At 46.8% G+C, this 25,693-nt stretch overlaps 1 protein-coding gene and 1 long non-coding RNA gene across 4 annotated transcripts in view; one reads left to right on the top strand and one right to left on the bottom strand.

Moving 5' to 3' along the window:
• On the top strand, window positions 1–23,944 carry OTULINL (OTU deubiquitinase with linear linkage specificity like). The gene is made up of 8 exons (XM_032626598.1): window positions 1–219; window positions 15,161–15,320; window positions 15,407–15,438; window positions 15,545–15,636; window positions 16,407–16,556; window positions 19,233–19,361; window positions 20,285–20,554; window positions 21,366–23,944. Exons 1-8 carry the CDS (start codon window positions 156–158, stop codon window positions 21,537–21,539), a joined length of 1,071 nt encoding a protein of 356 aa, XP_032482489.1. The 5' UTR covers window positions 1–155; the 3' UTR covers window positions 21,540–23,944.
• Window positions 22,618–25,693, bottom strand: part of LOC116751160 — a 49,754-nt gene continuing 46,678 nt past the window's right edge. For all 3 annotated transcript variants that reach the window (XR_004349186.1, XR_004349185.1, XR_004349187.1), the window contains one exon: window positions 22,618–22,757. This is a non-coding gene — a long non-coding RNA (uncharacterized LOC116751160). The remainder of the gene's footprint in view (window positions 22,758–25,693) is intronic.

Below are 25,693 nucleotides of genomic sequence, written 5' to 3'. Positions count from 1 at the left end.
GGGCTCCCGGGGCGGGAGCTCAGGCTGCGGTCCCCTGCCGGCGCCTCTATCGCACGCCAGCCGCCGGGAAGAGAGACGGGGCGCCGGCCGGCTGCCGCCGCGTCTGACAGACCCACCGGTCGAGGCTCCGCGCCCATCAGCAGCACGCGGCCGCCATGGCGGCGCGGAGGAGCCCCCCGCAGGAGCGGGAGCGGCAACGACCTCGCGCCTCCGCCGCAGGTGGGCCCGGGGCCCGGCGGGGCGGGGGCCGCGGGCGCCCGGGAAGCGGTCTCCCCGCCGGCCGTCGGCGCAGCCCTGGGTTGGAAGGTTCGGGGCCCGCCATTCCAAGGGTGGGAGGTCCTGGGCGCCCTGCCCGGGGCGGGGAGGGGAACGGGCTGCAGGGTTTGGGGGGCCGTCGGGGGCGGGGGTCGCCCCTCAGTGAGGAACCGCGCCCTCGGGCCGAGGCAGCGAGCGACCCTCCGAGGCAGAGCTGGCGGGTTCCTGGAAAGAGAAAGCGGATCCTGCGGGCTAGGATGCGTTGCGGCGGCGTGAGGTGCCCCGGCAGCGGCTGGGGTCGGGCCCTGGCGCCCACGAGCGCCGGTGTCTCCTTCTCGGTGTCCCCTCCGAGCCCTTGATTGTTGTCGGAGGGAAGTTGACGGGTTTCGCGCTTTGCTGGCAGAGGATGTGGCCGACACCTTCGCAGCAGTCGAGACTCGATGAGCAACAGAGAAAACTCTGGCTTTTGAAACAAAAAATGTCACCAGGGACAGGAGCGGCAGCACGGTATATGGCACAGGTGGCCGGGGTCGCCGCGCGCCACCTGTGTCGCGGTGTCTCTGCCCTCTGCGTGCGTAGCGGGGCCCTCACCGGACGAGTGAAGGGTGCTTTCCTTCCCATGCTTTCAGCCCCAGGTCTGAGGAAGATGAGCTGCTTCTCAGTTTGGAGCACATTCCCGATTGTGTATTTCCCTGGAGGCCACCCGGGGGGTGAGAGCCCACTGGTGAATTTGGGGAGCACGCCTGTTCCAGGTGCCGCAGCGTCAATGGGAAGCTCCTGGGACTGCTTCTTAGTCCGGATTCTTGGTCCCAGCAGGAGCTTTTGATTCACACGGCAAAGTGTCGGGTGTGGTGAAAACAGCCCGGTTCTAGGAGACAAGACATGAGTTCTAGACATCCTTTTGCCCAGGACTGCGGGCCTCGAAGCTTCTGGGTCCTGGTCCATAAAATGAGGGCACTGGGCTAGCTGATCCATAAAGCCCCTCCCAGTCTAGAATTCTGTGGTTGACGTATCTCCCATTCTCAAAAGTTTGGAGAATGAACTCCTTTTCAACCTTTCTGCACCTTGGATTCTTATAGAATTAGCCAAATATTTCCTGGGGGTGTATCCATCTGAACTTTTTCATATGTGATTTTCTTCCCTTCTCCCTGTGTTGTTTCGGCAGAGCAAAGCTGGAAGCGGAGGTGGGGCACAGCTGGGAAAAGCTGACTGGGGGGCGCGGAAGGGTACCTACTCTTGGCTTAATGTAATTGTCAGGAACTTTCCCTTCCGCTGCACCAAGTTCAAGGTGTGCAGCCACTGTGAGCGCAGAGAGAATTCTTTCCTCAGCTCCAGCCTAAAGGGAAACATTTTCCTTCCTTAAAAAATAGTTTGAGGGCTTAGGAAAAGGAAAACCAACACTGCAATTGAAAACACATGTCCGCAACAGAGCCTACAAGAGAATGTTTACAACCAAGTGGTCCACAGTTGCTATTTTTTGCCAGCCTGTTTGTCACTTTTATACTTCTACTCTTAACGCTGTGAGATGGATTAAATAGCAAATAAAATGTAAGTTCTGGCACCATGTGTTTTAGCTAAGTAGAAATTCTTGATTGGCACAATGACTGAATTTGAAAGTGACCTTTCACCTGGCTCCCCGGAGCAGGTGGGTGCTGTCCTATGTGTCTGCAGCCCCCAGCGTTGTCCCTGCCACAGTAGCAGTGGGTATTGGAGTTCTCTTCACGGTGCTGGACGTGGAGACACTGCCCATACATAGTCTTATGTAATCTCGACGACCACCCTCCTGTGATGCTCGGAATGGTCACGGAATTTCCTCAGAGTTTCCAGCTAGTAAGTGGTGCCGGGATTCAAGCCCTGGCAGCCTGGCTTCTCCCGCAGCACGTTCTAAACCATCGCCCGCTTCTGTCTCCTAAAACAGTCAGGCTTACACCTGGGAGCACTCTAGGTTCCAAGGGTACCTCATCACAGTTAAGCTGTTCTAAAGTAAAGTTGGCTTATCAACGTAATACCGTTGTTGTTGCTCAAGGGAACTCACAGGTGTGTGCGCGGGAGAAAAAGTCATCGTTATCGAGCTAAAACTTCCTACACGTGTGTTTCTTTATACGTGGCTCTGAAGTCTCTATGTACCATTTAAAGGAGTTAATGGACTAGTGTATCTGACCTTTCTCTCCTGCCCACTTGAATCCTCTGGTCCACGTTCAGTTACTTAGGACAATCTGTTCTCAAGACGGAGGTTATATACCCATTTATTGATTTGTAATTAATTGAATGGAAGAACACTTAAATGTCATTTTACAATAAGTCAACAGGGAGAAGTTTTTGTTTATACACTCATTTTTCCAGTGATCTTTTGTTTTAGTCATACTCTATTCTTCTACTTTTTCATTTAACTGAGCCGGAATAGACGTGCCATCATGTTTAAAATAAGAGGAAGATAAAATGTTTATGTTCATTTCTAGGAGACTAAGGACGCTTGTCTGTTAGTACTGTTGCTGGGATTCCCAGGCAATAAACAACAATCCCAGAAACTGTAGCACGTAAGAGGCTATGCTCAATAAACCTCTGAATTAAGAATTTAATAGTAAGTCTTCCATTGTTGATTTAACCAGGTGACTCTGACTTTGAGTTTACGTGGAACTGTTGGATGTTAGATACATAGTAATTTAAAACACCTTATTAGCTCTATCTCTGCTTGCCAGTGTTATTGGTTTTTATTGAATATTAGTTAGGGTTAGTCTTCTGGCAGAGGGAGTAATAATGTATCGATAATTGGAAGTTAGCTTCTCAAGAGTCCTCTCCCAACTTAGAAGCAGAATCCCAGCCCGCTTCCCTGAGCACCGGCAGCTGCCCAGATACCTGGGTTTGCCCTCTTGGGTGGGGTCTGAGTGCCTGCGGCCCCCAGAGCCACAAGATGCCTTCCCGACCTGGCCTGGCCTGTGGGGCGCCTGCACTCCGGGTGGGCTCTGTGCCGTGGGCCCACCTCAGAGGTCAAGCTGGACGTCAGACGCTGAGGCCCAGGCGGCCAGAAGGGACCCAGAAGACCTGGGGGTCCCGGTCTCAGCCTGTCAGACAGGCTGTCCTGGAGGCACTGCCCAGATCTGGGGGGGCCAGGAGCGCAGGACCACGCCTACCCCTTTCTGTAAATCTTGTTAAATGTAAATCACATACAGCTGTCTTTTTCACTGGGGAAAAAAAAAAGTGTCCTGCCTTCTCGTGTGCCCATACAGTGGACCTGAGCTCCTGTTCCCCCAAGGCTTGGCGGACCTCGTGGGCACAGGCGCCCGTTCCCAAGTGGCTGAGGAGCGGAGGTGGGTAGGGGCGCGGGCTTTGAACCTTGTGTGTCTCTCCCCTAAGCCGGGGCAGAGAAGGTTCCCCAGAGCGTCTTGTCTCCCAAGTTGAAGAGAAGTGGACTGAACTTCTTCACTGTAAAGAGACAACCTTTCCCTGGGTCTTAGAGTGACACCAGGCACATCGTGGGTATATTTGTTGATCTGCGACAAGAAGGCCTCAACTTTGCTGTGAGATCTCTAAAGTGACAGGAAAACAGTGCTCTGTGTCTTCCAAATCGCCTGCCAGGATAGGTCGAAATGCTGTGGAAGAAGCAGAATGGCTGAGAGGACGGGAGAAGTGGAAGAGATGGCCAGCCAGGCCGGCGTGGGTGAGGACAGTTAGTCACCGTCCAGTTGTGAAGGGCTGAGTGGCGGACCCGATCAGCTCTGTGTCATTTTACTTGGTATTTAGCAAATGAACTGGGAGTTCAGTTCGTAGCTAAGGCTGGCCTCGCACCTTGAAATGCCAACGTAGCCAATCGAACTATTAATATAAATGTTGGGTCCCTCCGTTTTGCACCTGAAGCAGTGCAAGCCTTGGGTGCATCGATTCCTTCCTCTGAAATCTGAAATAAAGAGAAAAATCTCTCAAACTGAGAGTTTATTAGATCAGTTTTATCCATGGTGTATCCCTCTCTTTTGTTTCTTAAACATTTGTTAAACTCAGTTTGGGATACTCAGCTGATTGTCGTGACAGAGGACTGGTACAGCCACTGCTTATACTGCACTGGTCCTCATGCTTGGATATTCCAGCATCTTCTCCCACATATACCTCATTGATTCATTCAAAGTGTGGAGCCTCTAACATGTGAAGGTACAATTCTCCTTTCCCTCCCCACTCCCCCAGGCTCCTCAATCTTCCTCTTTTATTTCTTGCTGTCATTTAGAAACTGGGGTTCCACGCAAGCCCTTGCGGAAAAGGCTCTTTATCAAAATTCTGCTTTCAGGTCAGCTGGTGTAATAGACGTGCAGACCTAAGCACGCATGTCTCAGGGGTGAAGTATTTGCTGGCATTTGTCAAGGTCTTATGTATCTTCTGTACACGCTCAGGCATCTTTCCTGTAGTGCAAGTTTTGAGTAATGTTTTGAGTTTAGTTGAATCTCGGTTGTTTCACAACTTCTTAAAATCCTGTGCCTGTACCACAACGTGACCATTCCACTAACATAACTCTGAAACATGTTAACATAAAGAGGCATTTGGAGGACAATGGCGCTGAGTGGCCTGGCCTCCTTGTGTTTGTTTATAGGGGAGGAAGCTGAGGTCCAGGTTGCTCGACTGTCTAGGACCAGACCTGGAGTTGAGTTCCTGACTCCCTGGGGCCTGCTCAGTCCACTGCCCTGAAGCCATCCCACGAGGTGACAGCTTCACAGCCTCATTTCCTGCGTTATATTTACATGAGTGTATTTAAGGGAAGGGAAAACAAGAGTGGTGGCTCACCATTTCTTTTTTTTCTTTGCTTTTTTGTTTTTTTTGCCACACCACACGGCTTGCGGGACTTAGTTCCCCAACCAGGGATTGAATCCGCGCCCCCTGCAGTGGGAGTGTGGAGTCCTAACCACTGGACCGCCAGGGAATTCCCACACCATTTCTGACATGCATGTTAGAAGTCAGAAGGGACCAGCAAGAGAGAGGCTGTTAGGCAGGATTAGGTATGGTGGAATAACAGAACAGCCCCAAATAAGTGAATTAAGTTTATTTCTTTTATGGCAAAGCTCAGACATGGCTCCCCAGGGCTGGAATGGGCTCCATAGTGTCAGAGGCCCAGGCTCCTTCCACTTTGTTTCCATCCTGCATGGGTTTCACGCCCACAGCTACTTCCTGATCCAAGATGGCTGCTGAATGTCAGTTATCACACCTACATTCCAGCTAGTAGGGAGGAGGGAGGGCAAGGAGTACACACTCTTCTCAACAGAACCTTTTGAAAACTGCCCATAACACTTCTTGGCCAGAATTCACTTACATGGCTCTACCCAGCACGTAGGGAAGGTGGAATGTAGCCTTTATTCTGAGTAGCTAGGTATCCAGCCAAAGTCAGGATTCTATTCCTGTGGAAGAAGAGAGAACAGATACGGGGGTTGGCCGGCAGTCTCTGTCGTGGAGACATGTGGACTGGATTCTGACTACATCGATTCATTTCATTTATTCAACAAATATTTATTAACTATCTACCATGTTTCTAGGGACCAGGAAAGCAGAGAGAAAACAGACACAGTCCCAGTCCTTAAGACATTTACCTACACAGGGAGACAGACACTAATCAAACACAAACACAGTTGTATAAACTGTGATGAGTGCTGTGAAGGAAAAGGACACCGTGTACTGTGAGAGAGTGTAGCAGGGATTTGACCAAGCCTGGGGGTTGGGATTGGGTCAGAGAAGCTTGGCCCCAGGAAGCGACCTTTGAGCTGAGAGCTGGAGAATGAGTAAAGTGAAGAGTATTCCAGATGAGGGAAGAGCATGGCCAAAGGCAGGCCGAGAGGCAAGAGTGAGCCCTGATGGAGGAACTGAGGGCCGCCAGTCATCTTGGAGCCAGAGGAAGAGGTGAGAGAATAGGGAAGGGTCAGGGTCAGACCAAGGGGGACCCTGGAGGCAGGGTGAGCACCCGTCCTGGTTTGCCTGAGACCAAGGATGTCCTCGGACGAGGAGCTTTTCAGCACTAAAACTGGGGGAGTCCCAGGCAAGCCAGGAGGAGTTGGTCAACCTCCCCGGAGGTCACATTAGTAGTTGGGTTCCTTGATTATTAATTTCAGCAAAGTTCTTTTTTAGGTAGGCATAGATCCCAGCCTTGGAAAACTAGCAACTGACTAGTAAAAGTAGCCCCACCCTGGCCAAAGGGAAAGAGACACAAAACACAGGCAGCACGTACTTGTAGCTGGATTCTGGCATGATTTCCCCTAAGGGTGACTTTGGAAATCAATTGGTGATAGTATATTTGAGCTAACAGAAACAGCCGAGGGTGGAGGAAGCCCTGACTCCGGAGCAGTGTGTCTCATCGCCAGTGATACATTGGAATCACCTGGGAACTAAAGAAAAGACCGGCGCCCAGCCAATAAATAGATTCTCCACAGGTAGAGCCAGGGCAAGGATGGTTCTCTCTCGGTGGCAGTACCTCCCAGGCTTTGGTTCCGCTTGAATCGCTGGGGATCTTGTAGAACACAGATTCTGCTTCCATGGGGCCTGAGGATTGTCTTTCTAAGTGCCCAGCTGGTAAGGATGTCGCTGTCAATAGACTTTGAGTACAATGCTCTATAATGTTTGGCGAGTTTGTTTGGAAGCCTCTGGTTTCTTTTCAGGGAAGCAGATCTGAAGGACCACGTAAAGGTAGGTGGGTCCGCGAGGGGTAGAGACTAGGGGAGGAGGACAGGGGGCCTCCGCCCTGGGCTCCCATCAGTGGTGGGCCCAGCCCGACTTCTCAGTTTGTTCCACCAGTGGCTGGGGTTACGTGGTGAGGCCGGTCCCTGGTTATGGGAAAACCAGCTCTCCGAGGCCTGTGGCTGGGATGGTGCAATAGGCATTGCCCCATTACTCTCTTACTTGTTTAGAGGTCTTTCCAGATGACTCCACTGGCTGCCAGGATGTGGGTCTTTCCTATAAGTAAGAAAAGCCAGAAAGATTTTTGAATAGGAGATGACACGTCCATTGAATGTAAAAAAAGATACAAAAAACAAACCAACAAAACACCCACACCATTGGCTCCAGAGCGGAAAATGGCGTTGGAGAAGGGAAGCCAATTAGAAGGATGAGTAACCACTAGCGACAGAGGCCAAATGATTCTGATTAATGGAAAAATCACTGCAGCGAAAGTGGCTTGTCTCAGGGTGTACCTTATTTCTCTCTTGGTCACATGTTCATAAATGATCTATTTTGGGATGTGGAAGACAAGCTTAATTTTTAAAGGCCTAAGAGTTGAGACAGGGACAGAGCACCATGGAAGCCATGACAGGTCAGAGCAGTGAACCAAGTCCAGTAACGTGAAATTTAGCAGGGCTGTGTGTCAGCTCCTGGGTCGAAAAAGCACAGAGCTTGCACACGCGATCTGGATAACCCCTTGCTTCCCTTCCCAGGTTCTGAACTAACTAAAAGGTGGACGTGGAAGTCAGGGATTTTTAAAATGTCGGCTCGGTGATAAAATCCCTATGTCTTAGTCATATGGCCAGATGGGCTTGCAGACAGTGCCTGAGCTGTACTCTCCCCTCAAAGGTCAGGCCTCCCTCCCAGAGAGACAGCAGCCCCAAGGGCACCTCTCGGCAGGCAGGCAGATCCTAGTGGAGAGGAGGGGGCTAAGCTGAGCACAGGGTCTTACACCTGCCATCAGGTAAGTCTCCCTCCCTCAAGAAGGAGGAAGAGGAGAGGGTAGAGGGGTGGAGGCCAGCACCAGATCTCCAGGACAGTTCTTCCACCTGGAGGTTTGAGGACAGTGGGATGATAGCACCTTTTCTCTCTCCCCCTTCAGCAAATGGGGAGATGTGCTCCAGCAACAGGTCTAAACGGCTTTAGGTTGATGGCAGGCTGAGTACTAATACAATCGCAGGCTGCATTAGTGTGAATGTATCATCTAGACAGTCTGGCCAACCACGGCCCATGGGCCAGATCTGTCCCACTCAGTTTTTATATGGCCTGTGACCTATGAATGGTTTTTACATTTTTTAATGGTTGGAAAAAAGATCAAAAGAAGAATACCATTTCCTGACATGTGAAACTTATATGAAATTCAAATTTCAGCGTCCGTAAAAACGTTTTCTTGGAACACCACAGTACCCGCTTGTACTGTCTGATGGCTGCTTCCCCTCTGTCGGGGACGATCTGAGTGGATGGGACGGAGACCAGACGGCTGGCAGTGCCGAAAATACTCTCTGACCCCACACAGAAAACTTGCTGACTCCCGATGGAGCACGAAGTGGTTACGTGGTTGAATTCTCTCCCGCTTGGTCACACCCAGGACAGTGTGTTCTGACCTGCGGCCTCACTCTGAGTGTGGGGTGGGTCCCGAGAAGAGTGACCGGGATGGTGAAGAGACTACCCCCCTGCCCCTCGCCACCAAATCATGTCAAGTGAGGCCTGGTGGAGAGAAGGGGGAGTGTCTGATCTAGAAGAGAAAAAGGCACAGTGGGAATGACAGCTGCCTTCTGAGTTCATGCTTATTAATTTTGAATTCTTGGAAGAGAATTACTCAGGAAGGGCAGTTGTGTAGTTAATTCAAAGGGCACTGACCTTGAGTCAGAACATGTGGGTTCAAGTTCAGGCTTCTGCTTGCTTTCTCTGGGCTTCAAAGATGAAGTGTGCATGTGATAGCTCATCAGGTGGCCAGGTCCACAGTGAATTAAGCTTCAGCTTTCACCTCAAAAGTGCTTTCCAGCCAGTGGGGGACACAGTCATGAATCCACTGAACCGGAACCCACCTGCAGTGTGGACAGCGTGTGTGTCTGTGTGTGTGTGTGTGTGTGTGTGTGTGTGTGTGTGTGTGTGTGTGTAGGGGGAAACCGGGGGAGAGATTCATTCTGCTTGAGGGCCTGGTGTGACTCAGGCCTTGGAGAACCAGTGGGATTCCAGCCCCTTCGGCCCAAGCATCCCGTGTTTCTGTCAAAGATCTAAAAGGCTGTCGTGTGGAGGAAGAATCAAACACGTTCTTCGTGACGCCAAGCAGCAACGATTCAAGTTGTGGTGACAGATCTGGTCACACCAACCGCTTGCCTCTTTGTTGAGACAAAGTGATTCATCTGAGGTCCTGCAGCTAGAAAATGGCAGAATAAAGACTGGGTCCCAGCCTTGTTCTGCCAGCCCGCTGTCTCCACCGGACCAGGGACAGGGAGTCTGCCTGGCTGGGTACAGTGACCTGGAGTTCTGGGGTCCCCGGAGCCTATCCCACCTCCTGCTTTTGTAGTTGGGTGGGTTTTAAACCTCTGCCACATGGTTAGAAAATTAAAGCAACGGGTGGGACTGAACACACCGAACGCTGTGCCCAGTACATGAAAATACTCTGAGCTATGATGTTATTAAAAACACGCACACAGTCCCCTCAGTGTTTGGCAAGCACCATTTCCTGCTGTGTTTGGTGACTCTTGGTTGGCAGAAGCCTTGGGTGAAGCATGCCCAGTCCCACGGGATGTGGGATTGCGCGCATAGCCTTGTTAAGTTGGTTGCACGACAGGGCTACCCTTGTGTGTCTCGCTGGTCATGACTTTCGAGATAAAAACTTCCACGTTGGGGGTTCTCTTCCTCAGCGATACTGATCTTGTGGTTGTTGGTTATAGAACTCTACTAAGCGGGAGACCGTTGTTTCTTCACTGAGCAGGATTAGTACCTGAAATTCCAATGTGTAGAGTCTTTTGACCTCACCATTTCAAACATTTATTAAGAGGTTATTTGTTCTCTTTCCCACATAGCTGATAAAAAAAAAAAAAAACCCAACTAACCTATGGTTTTGCACGAGCCAAGACCATTTAAACGCAGCCTTTCACTCCACCGTGCTGACGTTTCTCTAGGAGTCTCCCGTTTGCTCTAAGTTATTCAGAAGCCTTGATGTCCTAACAGGATTTGTTCTGTATGTTTATCGCTCTGTTTGCATATTGCTTAGTTTATACGTTTGGACGAATGTACCGTATTTTGCTTTATTCTTGAGCCTCTGAGGTTCTCAGAGCTCCCCTCTGAGAGAGATGACCCACCTGGGCATCCAGCATGAGGGCCTCGTGTTATTCTGTGTCCTGGCCGGACCCTGACAGCAGGACGTGCTAACCTGTGGGCCCGGGCAAGCTGACCAGTAGCCTTTCCTGACAGCAGACCAGACCAAGAGCGCCCTGGGGCCAGAGCATGTGTCTTTTCAGTTCACTGCCTGCCAGCCTGGCGCCCAGCCCAGGGTAGGAAGAAATAGCATAACCAAAGGGCAAGGGGCAGGAGGGAGGGGGGCTTCCCGGGCCGCTCCCAGCCCACTGTACCACGTGGCCTGTGTGTACTCCTCTCTGGGGCACCCCCATCCCTTCACCACTCCTGCCACAGAGAAGGGGCACGGCCGTCCCGGGCCCTATTTGCTTCCTAACCCATCCATCTCTCTTGGCCACTCTTCCTACCATCTCCAGCTAATCAGCCAGAACATGGCATTGAAGCTGATAGAAATATCTGTTGTACTTATTATATTAAATTTAGTATTTTTCACCTTAAAGTTTTCAACAAGGTGATTTTCCCATGTTGTATGTCTCGCTGCCCCTGCTGTCTCCAATGTCGAAATTAGGTCACCTTTTCCACTGTTTAGCTCAGGCCTAGTCTCCGCCTCTTGATCTCCTCCTCTGCCTCAGGAGATGTCAGCAGGGCGGAGCGAGCTCCCTGTGCCGCCGCAGCCCCAGGGGTGGCCTGTGGGGCAGGGGCCGGGCCCCAGCCAGGCCCCAGGGCTCTCCCTGAGAGCACACCTGAGGCTGGGGCCAAGTGCTGTCAGGGTGATCACTCGGTTTCCTGGCTCCTCTGGGTCTTTTAAGTTTTGTTTTCAGGTTTGTTTTTTTCTTTTTGGTTTCCTGTTTGAGTGTTTGAATTATTTCAGTTTTGGTACAGTTTAGAGAACGGAAAAAAAAAAAAGGCTGAGTAGAATTTTACCACAAAAGAACAGTGGCTTCTTATTTTTTCAGTTCTAGTCAGTGGTCTCATCTGCCACATGTAGTCTGAGTGATCGCAGATCGGAGTTTAGCGTCAGATGGCCACACTGCTGGCTTCAGGAGGTTCTGGTGTCATTACCCAAAGGACATCGCAACTACCTAAGTGTTGCCGCGGATTGTGTGGGTTGAGGTCTCAGCAGGTGGTAATGCTGATGCCTGGGGGGATGTGTAAGACCTAGTTCATCCACTTTCCGCTGTCACAGGAATGCCTGGTGCCTCATGTATCACCTCATTTCAGCCACCACCCAAGCTGTCCAGCCCGAAAGCGTTAAAAAGAAATTTCATTTTTATCTCTTGATGAGCGTTAAAAAGGATCAAATCCATAATTCCTGGCAACGCTTGTTTTCCGCCTCTTCGTTGCCAAAGCCACCCCTCGTCCCCTACTCCCCTTGTTTCTTGCCCTTCTTCTCGCTCCTCTGTTTATTATGTTGAAAGACTGCCTCCATGGTGGTGGAACTTCTCTCTTTTCCTGTTATTCCAGGGGGCACCCCCCAAGGCCAGCTTGCTGTTAGGCAGGGCACTGGGCAGGGGAGGGGAAGTTGGGCAGGCGGGTGCTGACTTCTCCCTGGCCGGTTGGCCGAGGGGGACCCCGGGAAGATTCTGACATGGAAGATCTTATCCCGTCTTGGCTGCTTTGGGGGAAATGAGATTTGACTCAGGAGATCATCAAAGCTGTGATCATGATAGTATTTTGCTGGGTGCCTCATTTATGGTGTTCTCCTCTGTGTCTGTTGTTTTGAGTTGTAATCCAGTTATTGACACATGCAGGAGAAATTTTTTAAACTCTCTTTTTAAAGAGCCTGGATTCCACTTGCTGTAGCAGAGCTGGCTTGGGATTCACTCAGCTCCATCATTCAGAGGCAGGGTAGGCAAGTGGGACACTGTCCAGCTCCCGCATCGTAGTGCCCCGTGCGCTTGAATTCTAGCTCTGCGGCTTATTTCATCTCTCCCTCGCAGTGTCCTCAGGTGATAAAATAATAATGAACATGTTTTGGGTACTTGCCGTGCGCCCGGCCATGAGCTCGGCACTTTTCCCAACATCTCCTTGGAGCATCCCGCAGCTCCAAGGGGGCCTCCGTGTTACCAGGGTAATGGCAGCGAGAGGAGCCCCTGAGCCGCCCTGCGTCCCTGGTGCTGGGCTGTCCTGCTGCCCTCCCTCCCGGGGTTAAGGAACAGGCACGTGGGGGCATGGAGTCACCCACCCCGTGTGCTGCAGGACCAGGGCCTCCTGACGCCACTGCGTTTCTAGGAGCAAATGAGACAATTCCTGTAAAACGCTTGCTGCAGGGCCTGGCACATAGCAAAAGCTCAAACTGTAGCTCTTTTAAACTGTCAAAGCCCCACTCCTGATAATATTTTCATATGAAGTTATGTGAACACCTCGGGGTTCTCTCTGAGCTGCAGCCCACTCCCCTGTGACCTCCTGAGTCCCACCTCCAGGCCGCTCCTTGGTACACACACCAGCCCCCCTGATCCTCTCCCTGGCCCTTCTTGGCTAGTACCTGTGGCTGCACTGGGTAGAGTGGATGCAAGGAGTTTAGGCTCGTATTCTTGGTTTGCGTGGGAAGGGGGTGTTCAGCCCTCACACGTTTTTTTCTGAGAAGTTGATCGTATCGCCGTTTCTTGGGTTGGAGGTGGGTTTAATTTCAAGGATTAGGGCAGTAGGCTAGGGAAGTGCGTGCGTGTGTGTGTGCGTGTGCGTGCACGTATGTGTAGGTGTGAGGAGACCATAATCTGCGGTGGGTCCCCATGGAGGCCCTGGCAGCTGTCGAGAGGCCTCAGGCTCAGGAGAAGCCCCCATTTCAGGGGTCTCAAATCAAATGCCCCGAGGGGCCGGGCAGTATCTTTTAAGAATGCAGCACGTCGATTGGAGTCTGTGTGTGACAGATGAGAGCAGTGCCCCAGGGAGGGGGCAGCAGCCAGCCCCCAGCCCAGTGACTGCAAGCCCTCCAAGTCCACACAAAAACCAGGACGACCCGGTGGGAAGCAGGCAGATGCTCCAAAAGGCTCTTCACAGAGGACGAACTATGAACGTGTTACTGCAGTGAGAAATCATAACCGGTCCTGGGGTTTAGGGAGATGGAGGCTCGTACATGTGCCGGGAGTGTCAGCTCTTTGAGGGGGCACTTTGGCAACATCTGTAACATCTGGAAATGTGCACACCCTTTGACCCAGAGTTTCCTCTTCTAGAAATTATCCTAAAAGATACCGTGAGTCCACGAGGACTGTTGTTGGAGGAAAATGTTTGTAAAAGTGAAAAGCTGGGAAACCACCCAAATGCTCGTCAACAAGGCAGTGATTGTGTACACATGTGATGCTCGCTCTTTATACTAAAATATTATACATTCTTTAAGGAGAATAATGTAGGCTTTAATAAAAGTCTGAATTATAGATGCAAAGGCATTATAGCTTACGTTTTTAAACAATTCATTAAAAACTTTATACTAAATAGGTAGAAGTAAATACATAATTAACAGCCAATCAATTGTTCTAAACAGGTAAGTACCTGCTTTTGAAAATGTACGTTTCCAGTAAAGGGTACACGAGGTCTCTCTGTCTCTTGTAAGCTTATTTCTTAGAGCTGCGTATGAATGTACAACGATCTAAAAATAAATAGTTTAATCGAATAATAAAAAAATGTTCTTTTAAATAATTATAAACATGCATATTTTTATTTGCTGGTAACTTTATTTCTTTATTTGCTGGTAAATTCTTTATTGAGAGTATATATATTTCTTTATTGAGAATGTATAACAACTTTACTGAGATATGCATATCAAATATCCATAAGATCAAAAATGCTAAAATTGTAGATTCCGAATCCAGGAGGCTTTTACTAGTTAATCACTGGAATTTTACTAAACCAATGTGCCAGGGAGGGAACTGTTTCACAATGAACCCCAGGAGGTTTGGCCACCATTCAAAAGTTCTCTTCCTCATTTGTACTTCAGCATTTTACATGTTCAAACATAATATAATTAGGAATCTGTTGCACATAGTAAAATATTGCAAGTACGTAGTTTGGGCTCTCCTGGCCTGTGAATTTTCTCTCCTGTCACATCAGGAATCGTAGTGTACCCTGTAAGCTGCACACCTAGCTCCATCCACGACTATTCTAAGTGGCCCACTTTCTGGAAACCATGTCTCTGTGCCTGCTGTCTGAGTCTCGTTCTGTGCGTTCAGATGATGGCATGTGTTATGCCCCATAATGACCTAAGAGTGTCGCCGTGGGCAAAAGTGGGTGGTGGCCACGCGGCAGGAGACCCCCCTGGTGTGACTGACTCCTGTGGGCTCGGTGCTGAGCAGACTCCCTTGATCATTCTTGGATTTAGCAGATATTCTACCCAGGGCAAGGCGCACTGTGCTAGTTCTTAAAGGACTGCATTCCATCTTTCTCCAGCGAGGTCAGTATTTTTACTCCCATTTTACAGTCAAGAAAATTCAGGGGAAGAGAAATGAGGTGTCCCACAGTCAGACAGCTGAGTAAGTAGGAGAAACGGGTTTTAAATTCAGGTCTGAGGGATTCCGAAACCCATGCTGTTTATGTTCCCTATTCCTCTTGAATTCTGTGGAACAAAGATATCTTTATATATGACACTGATTATAGAACTAGGTGTTTCTTTAATTTTTAGATTGAATTTTCAAATGCTTTAAAAAATGTTTATTTAAATCAATGATAGACTCTTTACAGGTAAAATTATCCAGTGTATCTTTTTTCCCCCCTTAAACAAAGCAGGCTTGTGTAATTGTGATGTATATTTATTTTACTTTTTATTGAAGTATAGTTGATTTACAATGTTAATTTCTGCTGTACAGCAAAGTGACTCAGACACATATATACATTCCTTTTTATATTCTCTTCCATTATGGTTTATCGAGTATATTAAATATAGTTCCCCATGCTATACAGTGTTATTATTATTAAATTTTTGTAGGAAATGACCAAGTGCACTCCTGGACACTCGTCACCAGCCAAGCCTTAGATACCACGTGGAGAGTAGCAAAGGGGTCAGTGACGTTGGCAGTTTCATTTCTGGTGGGCACCCTCTGCTACTTCAGAAGGCTACATTTATATTTAGGGCACCGGCTGAAAAGGTATGTGGCTATGTCATCTTTAATTTTCAAAAATGCCCTTGCTGTTTAAAATAGAATTTTGATATTATCGTTCCCTTATCTTTTAGGTGGATTGGATATCTGCAGAGGAGATTCAAAAGTAAATATTTTCATGCATATGTTTCCTTATTTTTAAAGTGCAGAGAGGGTTCAAGAAGGGAAAGGAAAGGGAAAATTCACCACCTTGTGTCTTTGATTTGGTCCAGGGAACCTCAGTGTGGAGGCAGAAGTTGATTTACTCAGTCATTGTGCAAGAGAATGGAAAGGAGAGACACCCCATGCCAAGCTGATGAGGAAGGTGTGTCTGTTTATACAGCTCGTGGTGGCTGGAGAATTTGTGTGTAAAAATCGGGAAACACGCATTCCATTCTGCTTTACCAAATGTGGCACCAAGAACAACTGTGGCTCTAATTAAAAGCCAAACAGCTGCTAGACATTGCCTTCGGGCCTTTCACCTAGAGCTAGTGCCTTCGAGGACTTGGGTAAATTAGGCCCGTAATTTCAGGACACTTGAGCGTTGTACCCGTTTCAGCTCCCCGCTGACCAAGCCTATGAACACATCTGCACATGCAGTGGAGATTTCTGTCCTTGAAGGGATTCAGGCACCTTGACATAAAACATTTTGAGGATTTTTAGAACTTTCCATCAGACCGATCTTGGTAAATATTCCCAGCAGTGCTGTCCAACCTTGTCACTAGCTAAAGCCAAAAAAAAAGAGAGTGAGAGAGAGAAAGAAAAAGAAGAGTACATTTAAATGACACTTTAGCATGGGCTTAAAAGTATATATAGTATATTTCACTGTGTTCAAGTTGTAGACATCATCTCCCCAGAATGACATTTCCTGGCTCTGGGCTTCCAGGAAGTTACCAACTAAAATAGCATGACATGGACTCCATACACACAAAAGTCACTTGAAAATTACACGTGTTCGCATTCTTAATTTATAATTGTTTTGTTTCTGTTGTCCACTTTATTTGGGAGTAACACCTGCTGAAGAGGCAGTGGATTTGCTTTCTTTATTCTCTCATCCAGTGGAATTAAAGACAGCCTCTCCTCTCGTGCTCATAGGCTTATGAGGAGCTGTTTTGGCGGCGGCATATTAAATGTGTTCGACAAGTAAGGAGAGACAACTACAACACACTAAGGTCGGTGCTCTTCCAAATCTTCAGCCAGGGCCTCTCTTTCCCGTCCTGGATGAAAGAAAAAGATATTGCGAAGGTACGTTCTCACACCGGAAATTCGGGAAAGGTCACACTGATGGGGACTGCAACGCAGATGCTCGGGGTCTTCTGTGGGTGGCTTTGTACACAGGGCGTCAGGAGACTGAAGGTCCTTTAGCCCAGTCCTCTGTCTCTCATGTCAGTTTGCAAACAAACCATCTCAGAAGGATAGTCGCACTCAATTTTGTTTGTTTTTAATGCCGGCATCTTTTCTTGAGAAGGGCATCTGTCCTTTACAAGTTAGGTGGTCTGCTAAAATTCACTTTTCTACTCTATGGTTATTTGAGTGTTGACAAGCACAGTATGTAACCTCCATCCCAGAGAATCCCTTGTATCCCTTTTTGTTAATCCTTCTCTCACCCCCAACCCCAGGCGACCACTGATATGTTTTCTGTCCCTTTAGTTTTGCCTTTTCCAGAATGTCACGTAAATGGAATTATTTGGTGTGTAGCCTTTTGAATCTGCCTCTTTCACTTAGCATAATGCATTTGCAGTTCATCCACGTTGTTCCATGGATTTGTAGTTCACTCCTTTTATTGTTGAATCGTGTTCCATGATATGAATGTCACATATTTTGTTCATCTATTCATGAGTTGAAGGACATCTGGATTGCTTCCAGTTTATTTATTTATTTATTTGGTTGCCCTGGGTCTTAGTTGCGGCAGGCGGGCTCCCTAATTTGCAGCTCGCAGGCTCCTTAGTTGTGGCATGTGGGACAACTCTTATTTGTGGCACGCATGTGGGATCTAGTTCCCCGACCAGGGATCGAACCCGGGCCCCCTGCCCTGGGAGCATGGAGTCTTAACCACTGTGCCACCAGGGAGGTCCCCAGATTGCTTCCTGTTGTTGACAATTATGAATAAGGCTGTTATAAATATTCCCATACAGGATTTTGTATGAACGTAAGTTTTCATCCCTTTTGGGTAAATACCTAGGAGTGAGATAGCTGGGTCACATGATAGGTTTAACTTTATAAGAACCTGCCAACTCTTTTCCAAACTGGCTCTGCCATTTTGCCACCAATAACGGAGTTCCAGTTGCTCCACATTCTCAGGTTTATTGTTTTGTTTTTCAGCCATTCTAATAGGGGTGCATTTGTGTCACTGCCTTTTGTTTGCATTCCCCTAATGGGTAATGATATTGAGCATCTTTGCATGTGCTTATTTGCCATCCACATTACCTGCTTGGAGAAGTCTCTGTTCAGATCTTTTGCCCATTCTTTTGTTTTTGTTTGTTTGTTTGTTTTTGCGGTACGTGGGCCTCTCACTGCCGTGGCCTCTCCCGTTGCGGAGCACAGGCTCCGGACGCGCAGGCTCAGCGGCCGTGGCTCACGGGCCCAGCCGCTCCGCGGCATGTGGGGTCTTCCCGGACCGGGGCACGAACCTGCGTCCCCTGCGTCGGCAGGCGGGCTCTCAACCACTGTGCCACCAGGGAAGCCCCTCCCATTCTTTATTGGGTTGTTTGGGTTTTTTAATATTGAGTTTTGAGAATTCTTTATATATTCTGAATATGAGTGCTTCATCAGCTATGTCATTTGCAGATATTTTCTCCCAGTCAGTACCTTGTTTTCTTCATTTTCTTGACAGTTAAAGCAGCACAGTCTTATGGATAACCTTAATTTTTATTTGAATGTAGTATGCCTAACCACAGATGTACATTTAAGGATGGAGGAGCAAAGAAATATAAAGTATTTGCATATATATAACTACACATGGTCTATTTCCTTACCATCTTTTGTTTAGAGCTGTTTTTAGTGGTAGTTTAATTGCATCTAGCGGTTAAGTGTGTGCTGTGTGCCAGCCCTGCTGATAGTTGCTGAGGACAGAGAACTTAGCTGAGGCGCTGGGCTCCACAAGCTCAGCTGGGTGGGAAAATGTATCAGATACCCACAATGGATCAGATTCTTACGTATTCTATAACCTTATAGAGTCCCAACAAGAGTCCTGCAAAATGGATAGTACTGTCATTGATTTTTGACAATTGTCATTGTCTCCATTACAGTGGAGGATGAGGCTAAGAGGTTACATAAACAGTGCTGGGTGAGTCATCTCTCAGCAGGCGAGTGACAGAGCTAGGTTTGAACCCCAAAGTGCATCCTTGTACAATCTACATTCCCCTGATATACTATGTTACTCTTAACGGTTCTTGGTTAAAAATAATTTCTAAAAGTGTATACCTAGGAAGTTCGGGAAATGTTTTATCCAAAAAGATAGTTTCTGTAGACATAATCTTCATTTAGGTTTTCATCAGTTGTGAAACTGTGAATTAAGAAGATGATCCAAATCACTTAATCCACAAATCTAAAACAAGACTATAGGGCTTCCCTGGTGGCGCAGTGGTTGAGAGTCTGCCTGCCGATGCAGGGGACGCGGGTTTGTGCCCCGGTCCGGGAGGATCCCACATGCCGCGGAGCGGCTGGGCCCGTGAGCCATGGCCGCTGAGCCTGCACGTCCGAAGCCTGTGCTCCGCAACGGGAGAGGCCACAACAGTGAGAGGCCCGTGTACCGCAAAAAAAAAAAAAAAAAAAAAACTATATGTTTTTACTTAACTGTTGTTATAGTCTTTTAAAATGAAGATTCTGACTGGGATAAGATTATCTCCTGTGACATATTCCAAATTGTGTGTCAGACATGTTGAGATACTGATCACTGTTGGCATCTACTTCCTTTTTAAGCTTCCTGAAAAACTGCTCTTTTCACAAGGTTGTAATTGGATCCAGCAATACAGTTTTGGTCCTGAGAAGTATACAGGTTCGAATGTGTTTGGAAAATTACGTAAATGTGTGGAATTATTGAAAGCACAGGTGAGTCTTTAGGGGGGAAAACTAGGAATGAAAGCATGCACCCCACACACAGCCCCTTTTCTCTCATGCCAGGCGTGTCGCTCTACGCCCCGCTAGTAGGAAGTGGGGCAGGAATGGTCTTTCAGCAGCTGACCACTTCCTTCCCTGCTCTTCTGTGTCCTTCCCAGTAATGAACGGGAGCGATGCTGTTGTACGCGACGATTACACCTATCACGGGCTAAGAGGGCTTTTGTGGGCTGGCCGGGAAACCTTAACAATCACGTACCTCTGTTGTTTCCCCAGAAAAATGTGGTGCAAGGTCCAGACAAGGCACTGGGAAATGCTCTTCTGAAACGTGCCTATTAGTAACTTGGGGACAGGACAGATGTTATAATTTGACTAAGACTGTTTTTCCTGCTCTGAATAAACACAGATTTTAGATCGTTGAAATGAATCCTCCTTGGGAAATACCATTTCTGTGCCACGGTTTTCTGATCTGTAAAACTAAAATATGAATAGCCTCAACCCTGTTAGTTGTTGTGAGGATTTAATGGGAGAATGCACGTGGATCGCTTTATACTCCGCCCTGGCACACAGTGAGTGGTAAAGAGAGAATACTAATTAGTACTGTTTGTCACTGGAAAGTCCTTTGTGTAACCCAACACCCTTAGAGGCAGCTTTAGGAAACTGACTTGTTTAGTATTTTACCTAGTAGGTGGTGCTTTTTTGAAAAACTAGTTTAAATGAAATATTTTGTTATTGTAAAAGTAATAAGTACTTAGGGTTAAAAAAAAAAATCAGTGTCAAATGATATAAAATGAAAAGTTAAAGTTCGACTCCCCTCTATTAATCTCTGGTTTGTTTCATAAGTACTTTAACAATTAGGCAATGGTGTATGTATTCACCTTTCCCGTTTAAGTTTCACTTTACATCTGTGTTTTTAGTGGACTGAATTTAGTGGAATTAAAGATTATCACAAGAGAGGAAGCATGTGCAACATCCTTTTTTCTGATGCTATCCTGGAATATCAACTTTACGAAGCTCTGAAGTTCATCATGCTCTATCAGGTCACTGAGGCTTACGAACAAATGAAGACCGAAAAGGCCATTCCCAGTCTTTTTCGACTCCTGTTTACCCGGGAAACCTCTTCCGACCCTTTAAGCTTCATGATGAATCACCTGAATTCTGTAGGTGACACGTGTGGACTAGAGCAGGTAAATGGGGCAGAAGAATCGCGTGTGTATGATGAAGGACGATGCTGGCAACACTTGAGCACATAGGTGTTTGTAGTTTGCTTTCAGCCATGAGCAATCCAGCTGCAAAGAGGTGGCGGGTGGGTATGATTGCCCTCAAGTGAGGCAAAGAAGAGTGATAAACCTTCCTGCCCGGCGCTGGCGGCTGCGTCTTCGCAGCCCTGTGGCTGGCGAGTGGCAGTCCTGGGAGCGTTCCTGACCTTCCCACTGCCTCTCAGGCAGTAACAGGCTTTCCCACAACAGAGGTTACCCAGGAGGAAGTCCAGCTGCAAACTGAGGCAACATCTGGGAGAGCATTTGGCTACTTAGTGCAGACAAGTAGAAGTTATTGAAATTTTAAAAGAAGTCCAGACAATGCTTTCATTTCCCCATAGAAAAGGGCTTTCGTTCTGCTTTGCTTTGCTTTCCTTTCCTAGGAGGTGCTCAAAATCATCTGACATTTTAGTAAAAATTGATTTAAAACGATAAAAAAAAAAAAACCGTTGGAAAAACAGTGTAATTTTAGTGTAAGCATTCCTTTATTAGTTTTTTTTTTCCAGGCAGCTTCCCCTGTGATTTCTTCACGCTACTCCCCAGAGACGTTTCTCCGCTTGTCCCCTGCCCTCCACGCAGCGGACGTTCGTCCCCAGCTCTGTGCCCCCTCCCTGGTTCATGTGTGGGTCAGCAAGTACATCATCATCTCATGAGCTGCAGAAGAATACTCGCCCTCCGCTGGTGAGAGGTGGGAATTTGGAGATGTGTATCTGTGACCTCTCTTTCATCTCGTCCCCAGATTGATATGTTTGTACTTGGATACTCCCTGGAAGTGAAGATAAAAGTGTTCAGACTGTTCAGGTTTAACTCCAGAGACTTTGAAGTCTGCTACCCAGAGGAGTCGCTCAGGGAGTGGCCGGAGGTCTCCCTGCTGACCGAGAATGACTGCCACTATCACATTCCTGTCTTTTAAGTCTGCCTGGACCGGGCACCAGCTCTCACCGGTGACAGTGGTCACACTTGCAAGTCATGTTTCTAGAAAAGCAAAGCTAGTATTGCTGCCATTGGAGGAATCGGGACCTCCCTCTCCAGGATTACAGGTACACTGGACGGAGACCCACGTGCCTTCCCTTTGTTTCCAGTGATTTCCTCCAGAGCCCTTGCACTAATGCATTTGTGGGTTGGTGGTTTGACCTTGTTTGTAAAGGCTCTGGTCATTTCACACACAACAGAGCACAAGGACATTCAGTTTGGGAAGAACAAGAACAGGAAGAAAGCGAGAAAAAAAACAAGTAGGGGAAAAGGACTAAAGGGAAAGAATTGCTTTGTCTATAATCTTGATGTTCTTTGTTAAGAATCTTGTCTTTGACTGATTTGGGATCTTCATAAACATGGCCTTATTTTATAAGCATTACCTTCCCAGGAATCTCTATGGTATATTGATTTTCCAGAACCATTCGATTAACTTTAAAATTGTGTGTGTGTGTATTTACACTCACATACACATAAACATGTATAATTTTATATATACATATCTAAACACATACTTACACATAGCCACTACTTTGTAATGTTGTACAATTTGTTTTATCTTTTTTATTTTTACTATTGCATCTGGCCAGTTTAATATGTTTTATATAGATCAAAAAGATAAATTCTGTAGATTAAGGCAACTGAATGACAATTATTGTACTGTCACAAAAATATTAAACGGTATATTTAATGTGTATTTACATGTGTATCTAACGTGTGTAGGGAGAATCCATCCCAATCCCCAGAACCTGTAAATATGTTGGGTTAAATGGCAAAGGAGAATAAGGCTGCAGGTGGACTTAAGGGACTAATCCACTGACCTTGAAATAGGGAGAGGAGTCTGTGTTCTGCAGGTGGGCCCAACATAATCACAAGCGTCCTTAAAGTGGAAGAGGGACTTGGGAGAGGGTCAGAGGGAAACGAGGTACAATCAGAGACAGATGCAACATTGCTGGCGTTGGTTACTTACAGCATATACAGGAAGAAAGTTACTGCAGGTTCGGGAAGGAGCCACAAGCCAAAGAATGTGGGCGGCCTCTGGAAGCTAGAAAAGGCGAGGGAACAGATTCTCCCCTAGAGCCTCCAGAGAGGAACGCGTCCCTGCCGACACTTTGATTTTAGCCCAGTGGAGCCCATGTCAGACCTCTAGCCTACAGACCTGTAAGACAATAGATATGCTGTTTAAGTCGCTAAGTTTCTGGTAATGTGTTACAGCGGCAGTAGACAACTAATATACTCAGGCTAACTAGCTTTTGATCATCTTTATTTTGGAAATACTTTTTCAGTTTATTTTGGTAATCTTTATTTTGGAGGTACTTTGCTCATCTGTTTTGAATTTCAACAAATATTGAATACAAAATAACCTTAAAAATCTTGGCTAATGATCTACTACTTCAAAGTTACACATCCCTTCTAAGAACGTCTTAACGTGTTTGACGCTAACGTTTTCTCACATTTCTATATTTTACTGTAAATAAAAAAGAGGTATGTTAAATGCTGTGGTGTATGAAAATAACATTCAGATTCTTCTGTAATGGAGACGATCACCTGTATGTACTACATAAGCCAGTGCTGTGCCTGCTGTCATCTTGTTTTCTGGGTGAAGAGTTGGACAGTAATGAGCTCAGATCCAGGGGCTGTGCATTACCTTGACAGGCAGGCGAAGCGGCTGTTCTCACTAGATCTCTACAGCCCTTTCCTGCTTGGAGGCATCTGTGGTTGTACGTCACCCCCGTCATTGAGTTGACACTGTTGCAAGTTATCCCCATGACCAAGAAAAAAAGAACTCTCCCCTCTGTGTTCACAAGCAGATATGATGACAGCCTGCAGCAGTTCTGCTGAGACCGATACACGTAGAATTGCTGCTCCGGACTCCTGGCTCCACCTGAGCCTGTCCAGGTATGTACCTGGCACGTGTGTGTTCCCACTGGCCTTGGCATCTCCTTATCCAGTGCAATGATTTCCACATCGATCCAGGACTGAAAGGAAGAACTTTTTCACAGGGATGGGCAGCCTATAACTCTGTGACGTATCAACCCATGATGTTTATCCTTAACTGTGTTGGGGGGATGGGGCAGGGTGGGAAAAGAATTCTTTAAAAAGAGGGGCAAGACCAGATTGTGGAAAACATTTCAATACAATGAAAGTAAAAAATAAAGACGACTTCTCAGTAGTTGCTGTGTTTTGGGAAAGCATCAAAACAGAAGATTTTTAAGGGAAGAGGTACTGGGTGTTTTTATGTTTTTAATTCAGTTGTATAATTGAATGTAACAAACTAATTAAAAGGAACTGCATATAAATTAGCACCACTTTTAAATGCCAGCAATAAACTGGAAGTGAATTTCCTGTGTGATGCCAACATTTAATGTCTCTCTAACCTTATAGGGTTCAAATGATGAGAGGAATTTTAGCAAAAATGAAAACGTATGCCCTTGTCCTTTTTTGATTTTAGAATAAGTTTCTCTCTTAAATTTTGGCCATGTGTGTCCACACTGAGGGGTTGTATGAATATTAGTACAAGACTGACTTTTTTATTGTGGTAAAATATACATAATATAAAATTTACCATTTTAACCATTTTTAAATGTTTAGTTCAATGGCATTAAGTACATTCACATTGTGCAACTATTATCACCATCCATCCTTAGAACTTTTATCTTCAAGACTGACTTTTTTGATAAGCAAGTTTAATTCCCCTGCCTGGTACCTGGATTTCTTTTCCTTTTCACTTTATCTTTCTATCGTGCCCTTCTAATCTATTTCCTCTAGCCTTAAAAGACCCTCAGTGTAAAGTCCAACATGAGGGAGGTTTAGGTGACCAAATGAGTCATGCAAATTGTGTTTTGCTTTGTCTCCAAAGTAAAGAAATAACTACAGATGGCTTCTGGTTTCATCCTAGGAACACTATCATTTGAAAGGTCCCCAAGAAACTGTATTAGTTCAGGGCCACCTTAGTGACTTGAATTTCTTGGATGTGGGCCTTCACAGCCCTGAACCAAAGTCATTTCCACCCACGGGGGAGCCAGGGGAAAGCCCCAGGGCCTTCTCTGGTGTACGGGAGAGCCCAAGACAGAGCTAGCATAGGCTCAGCCCAGCCTCCAGGAGAGAGGAGCAGCCCAGATCAGGGGCACTCCTGTTAATTTTCCAGGGACTTTCTGCAAATGGATTTTGGATGGAAATATTTGTTTTTGTTATATATCAGATGATTTTCTCATATTTTAATGAGATCTAAGAAAGACCATTTTAATTCTGTCCAAGCAGGCCTTGGGGAGGAAAAAAAAAAAATCTAATTTATGAGTACTCTGAAAATGTTGGGAATCCACATTAAAGAAGGTTTTTTTTTGTTTGTTTGTTTGTTTTTTTGTGGTACGCAGGCCTCTCACTGTTGTGGCCTCTCCCATTGGGGAGCACAGGCTCCGGACGCGCAGGCTCAGCGGCCATGGCTCACGGGACCAGCCGCTCCACGGCATGTGGGATCCTACCAGACCGGGGCACGAACCCGTGTCCCCTGCATCGGCAGGTGGACTCTCAACCACTGCGCCACCAGGGAAGCACTGTATTTTAACTGATAACTGACTTGATATGTGAAAACCTATACAAATAGGAATAAAGGAATGACTAATTCAGAATTAGTTCTCTTAAATAGCAAGTTTCTAAAGCTGTGTGATTCTCTTTATAAGAATGTGTTTCACACTGCTTAAGACTATGTAAATTGTTACTGTGTAAATTTTTAAAATATATATTTTTATAGATCTAAAACTTTAACGGTCTGTTGGGTTGCTTGTCATAAGTTGAATATTGTTTCATTACCTTAGTATTGACTATACTTGGGTTTCTGTACTTTTATACTATATAGTATAGTATAAAGTATACTGTATAGTATAAAAGTATATAGACTATACTTTCCTCTATAGTCACTCAGTTTCCTTCAAATCCCGTTTGTCACAATGTTTGCTTTATAGTCAGACACAAAATTAAGTGGGTCCAGATGGTACAATCACTTCTATATTATTTGCTGAAAACAGTTAAGTCGTCCCTCAATTCACTTTGGTTTTAATCCTGTCATACTCCTCTAGGCTAAGAAAATGAAAGCTT

This window comes from Phocoena sinus, chromosome 3 (genome assembly GCF_008692025.1).
Source record: "Phocoena sinus isolate mPhoSin1 chromosome 3, mPhoSin1.pri, whole genome shotgun sequence".
In the NCBI taxonomy this organism is placed as follows: domain Eukaryota; kingdom Metazoa; phylum Chordata; class Mammalia; order Artiodactyla; family Phocoenidae; genus Phocoena; species Phocoena sinus.
Note: the sequence above shows the minus strand (reverse complement) of the source record. Positions and strands in the feature narration are given on the sequence as shown.

Coding starts and splice junctions, on each gene's coding strand:
- OTULINL (XM_032626598.1), top strand. CDS start 156: ATGGCGGCGCGGAGGAGCCCCCCGCAGGAGCGGGAGCGGCAACGACCT. Junction 16,557..19,232: donor AAGAAAAAGATATTGCGAAG/GTACGTTCTCAC, acceptor TTCCTTTTTAAG/CTTCCTGAAAAACTGCTCTT. Junction 19,362..20,284: donor TGGAATTATTGAAAGCACAG/GTGAGTCTTTAG, acceptor CTGTGTTTTTAG/TGGACTGAATTTAGTGGAAT.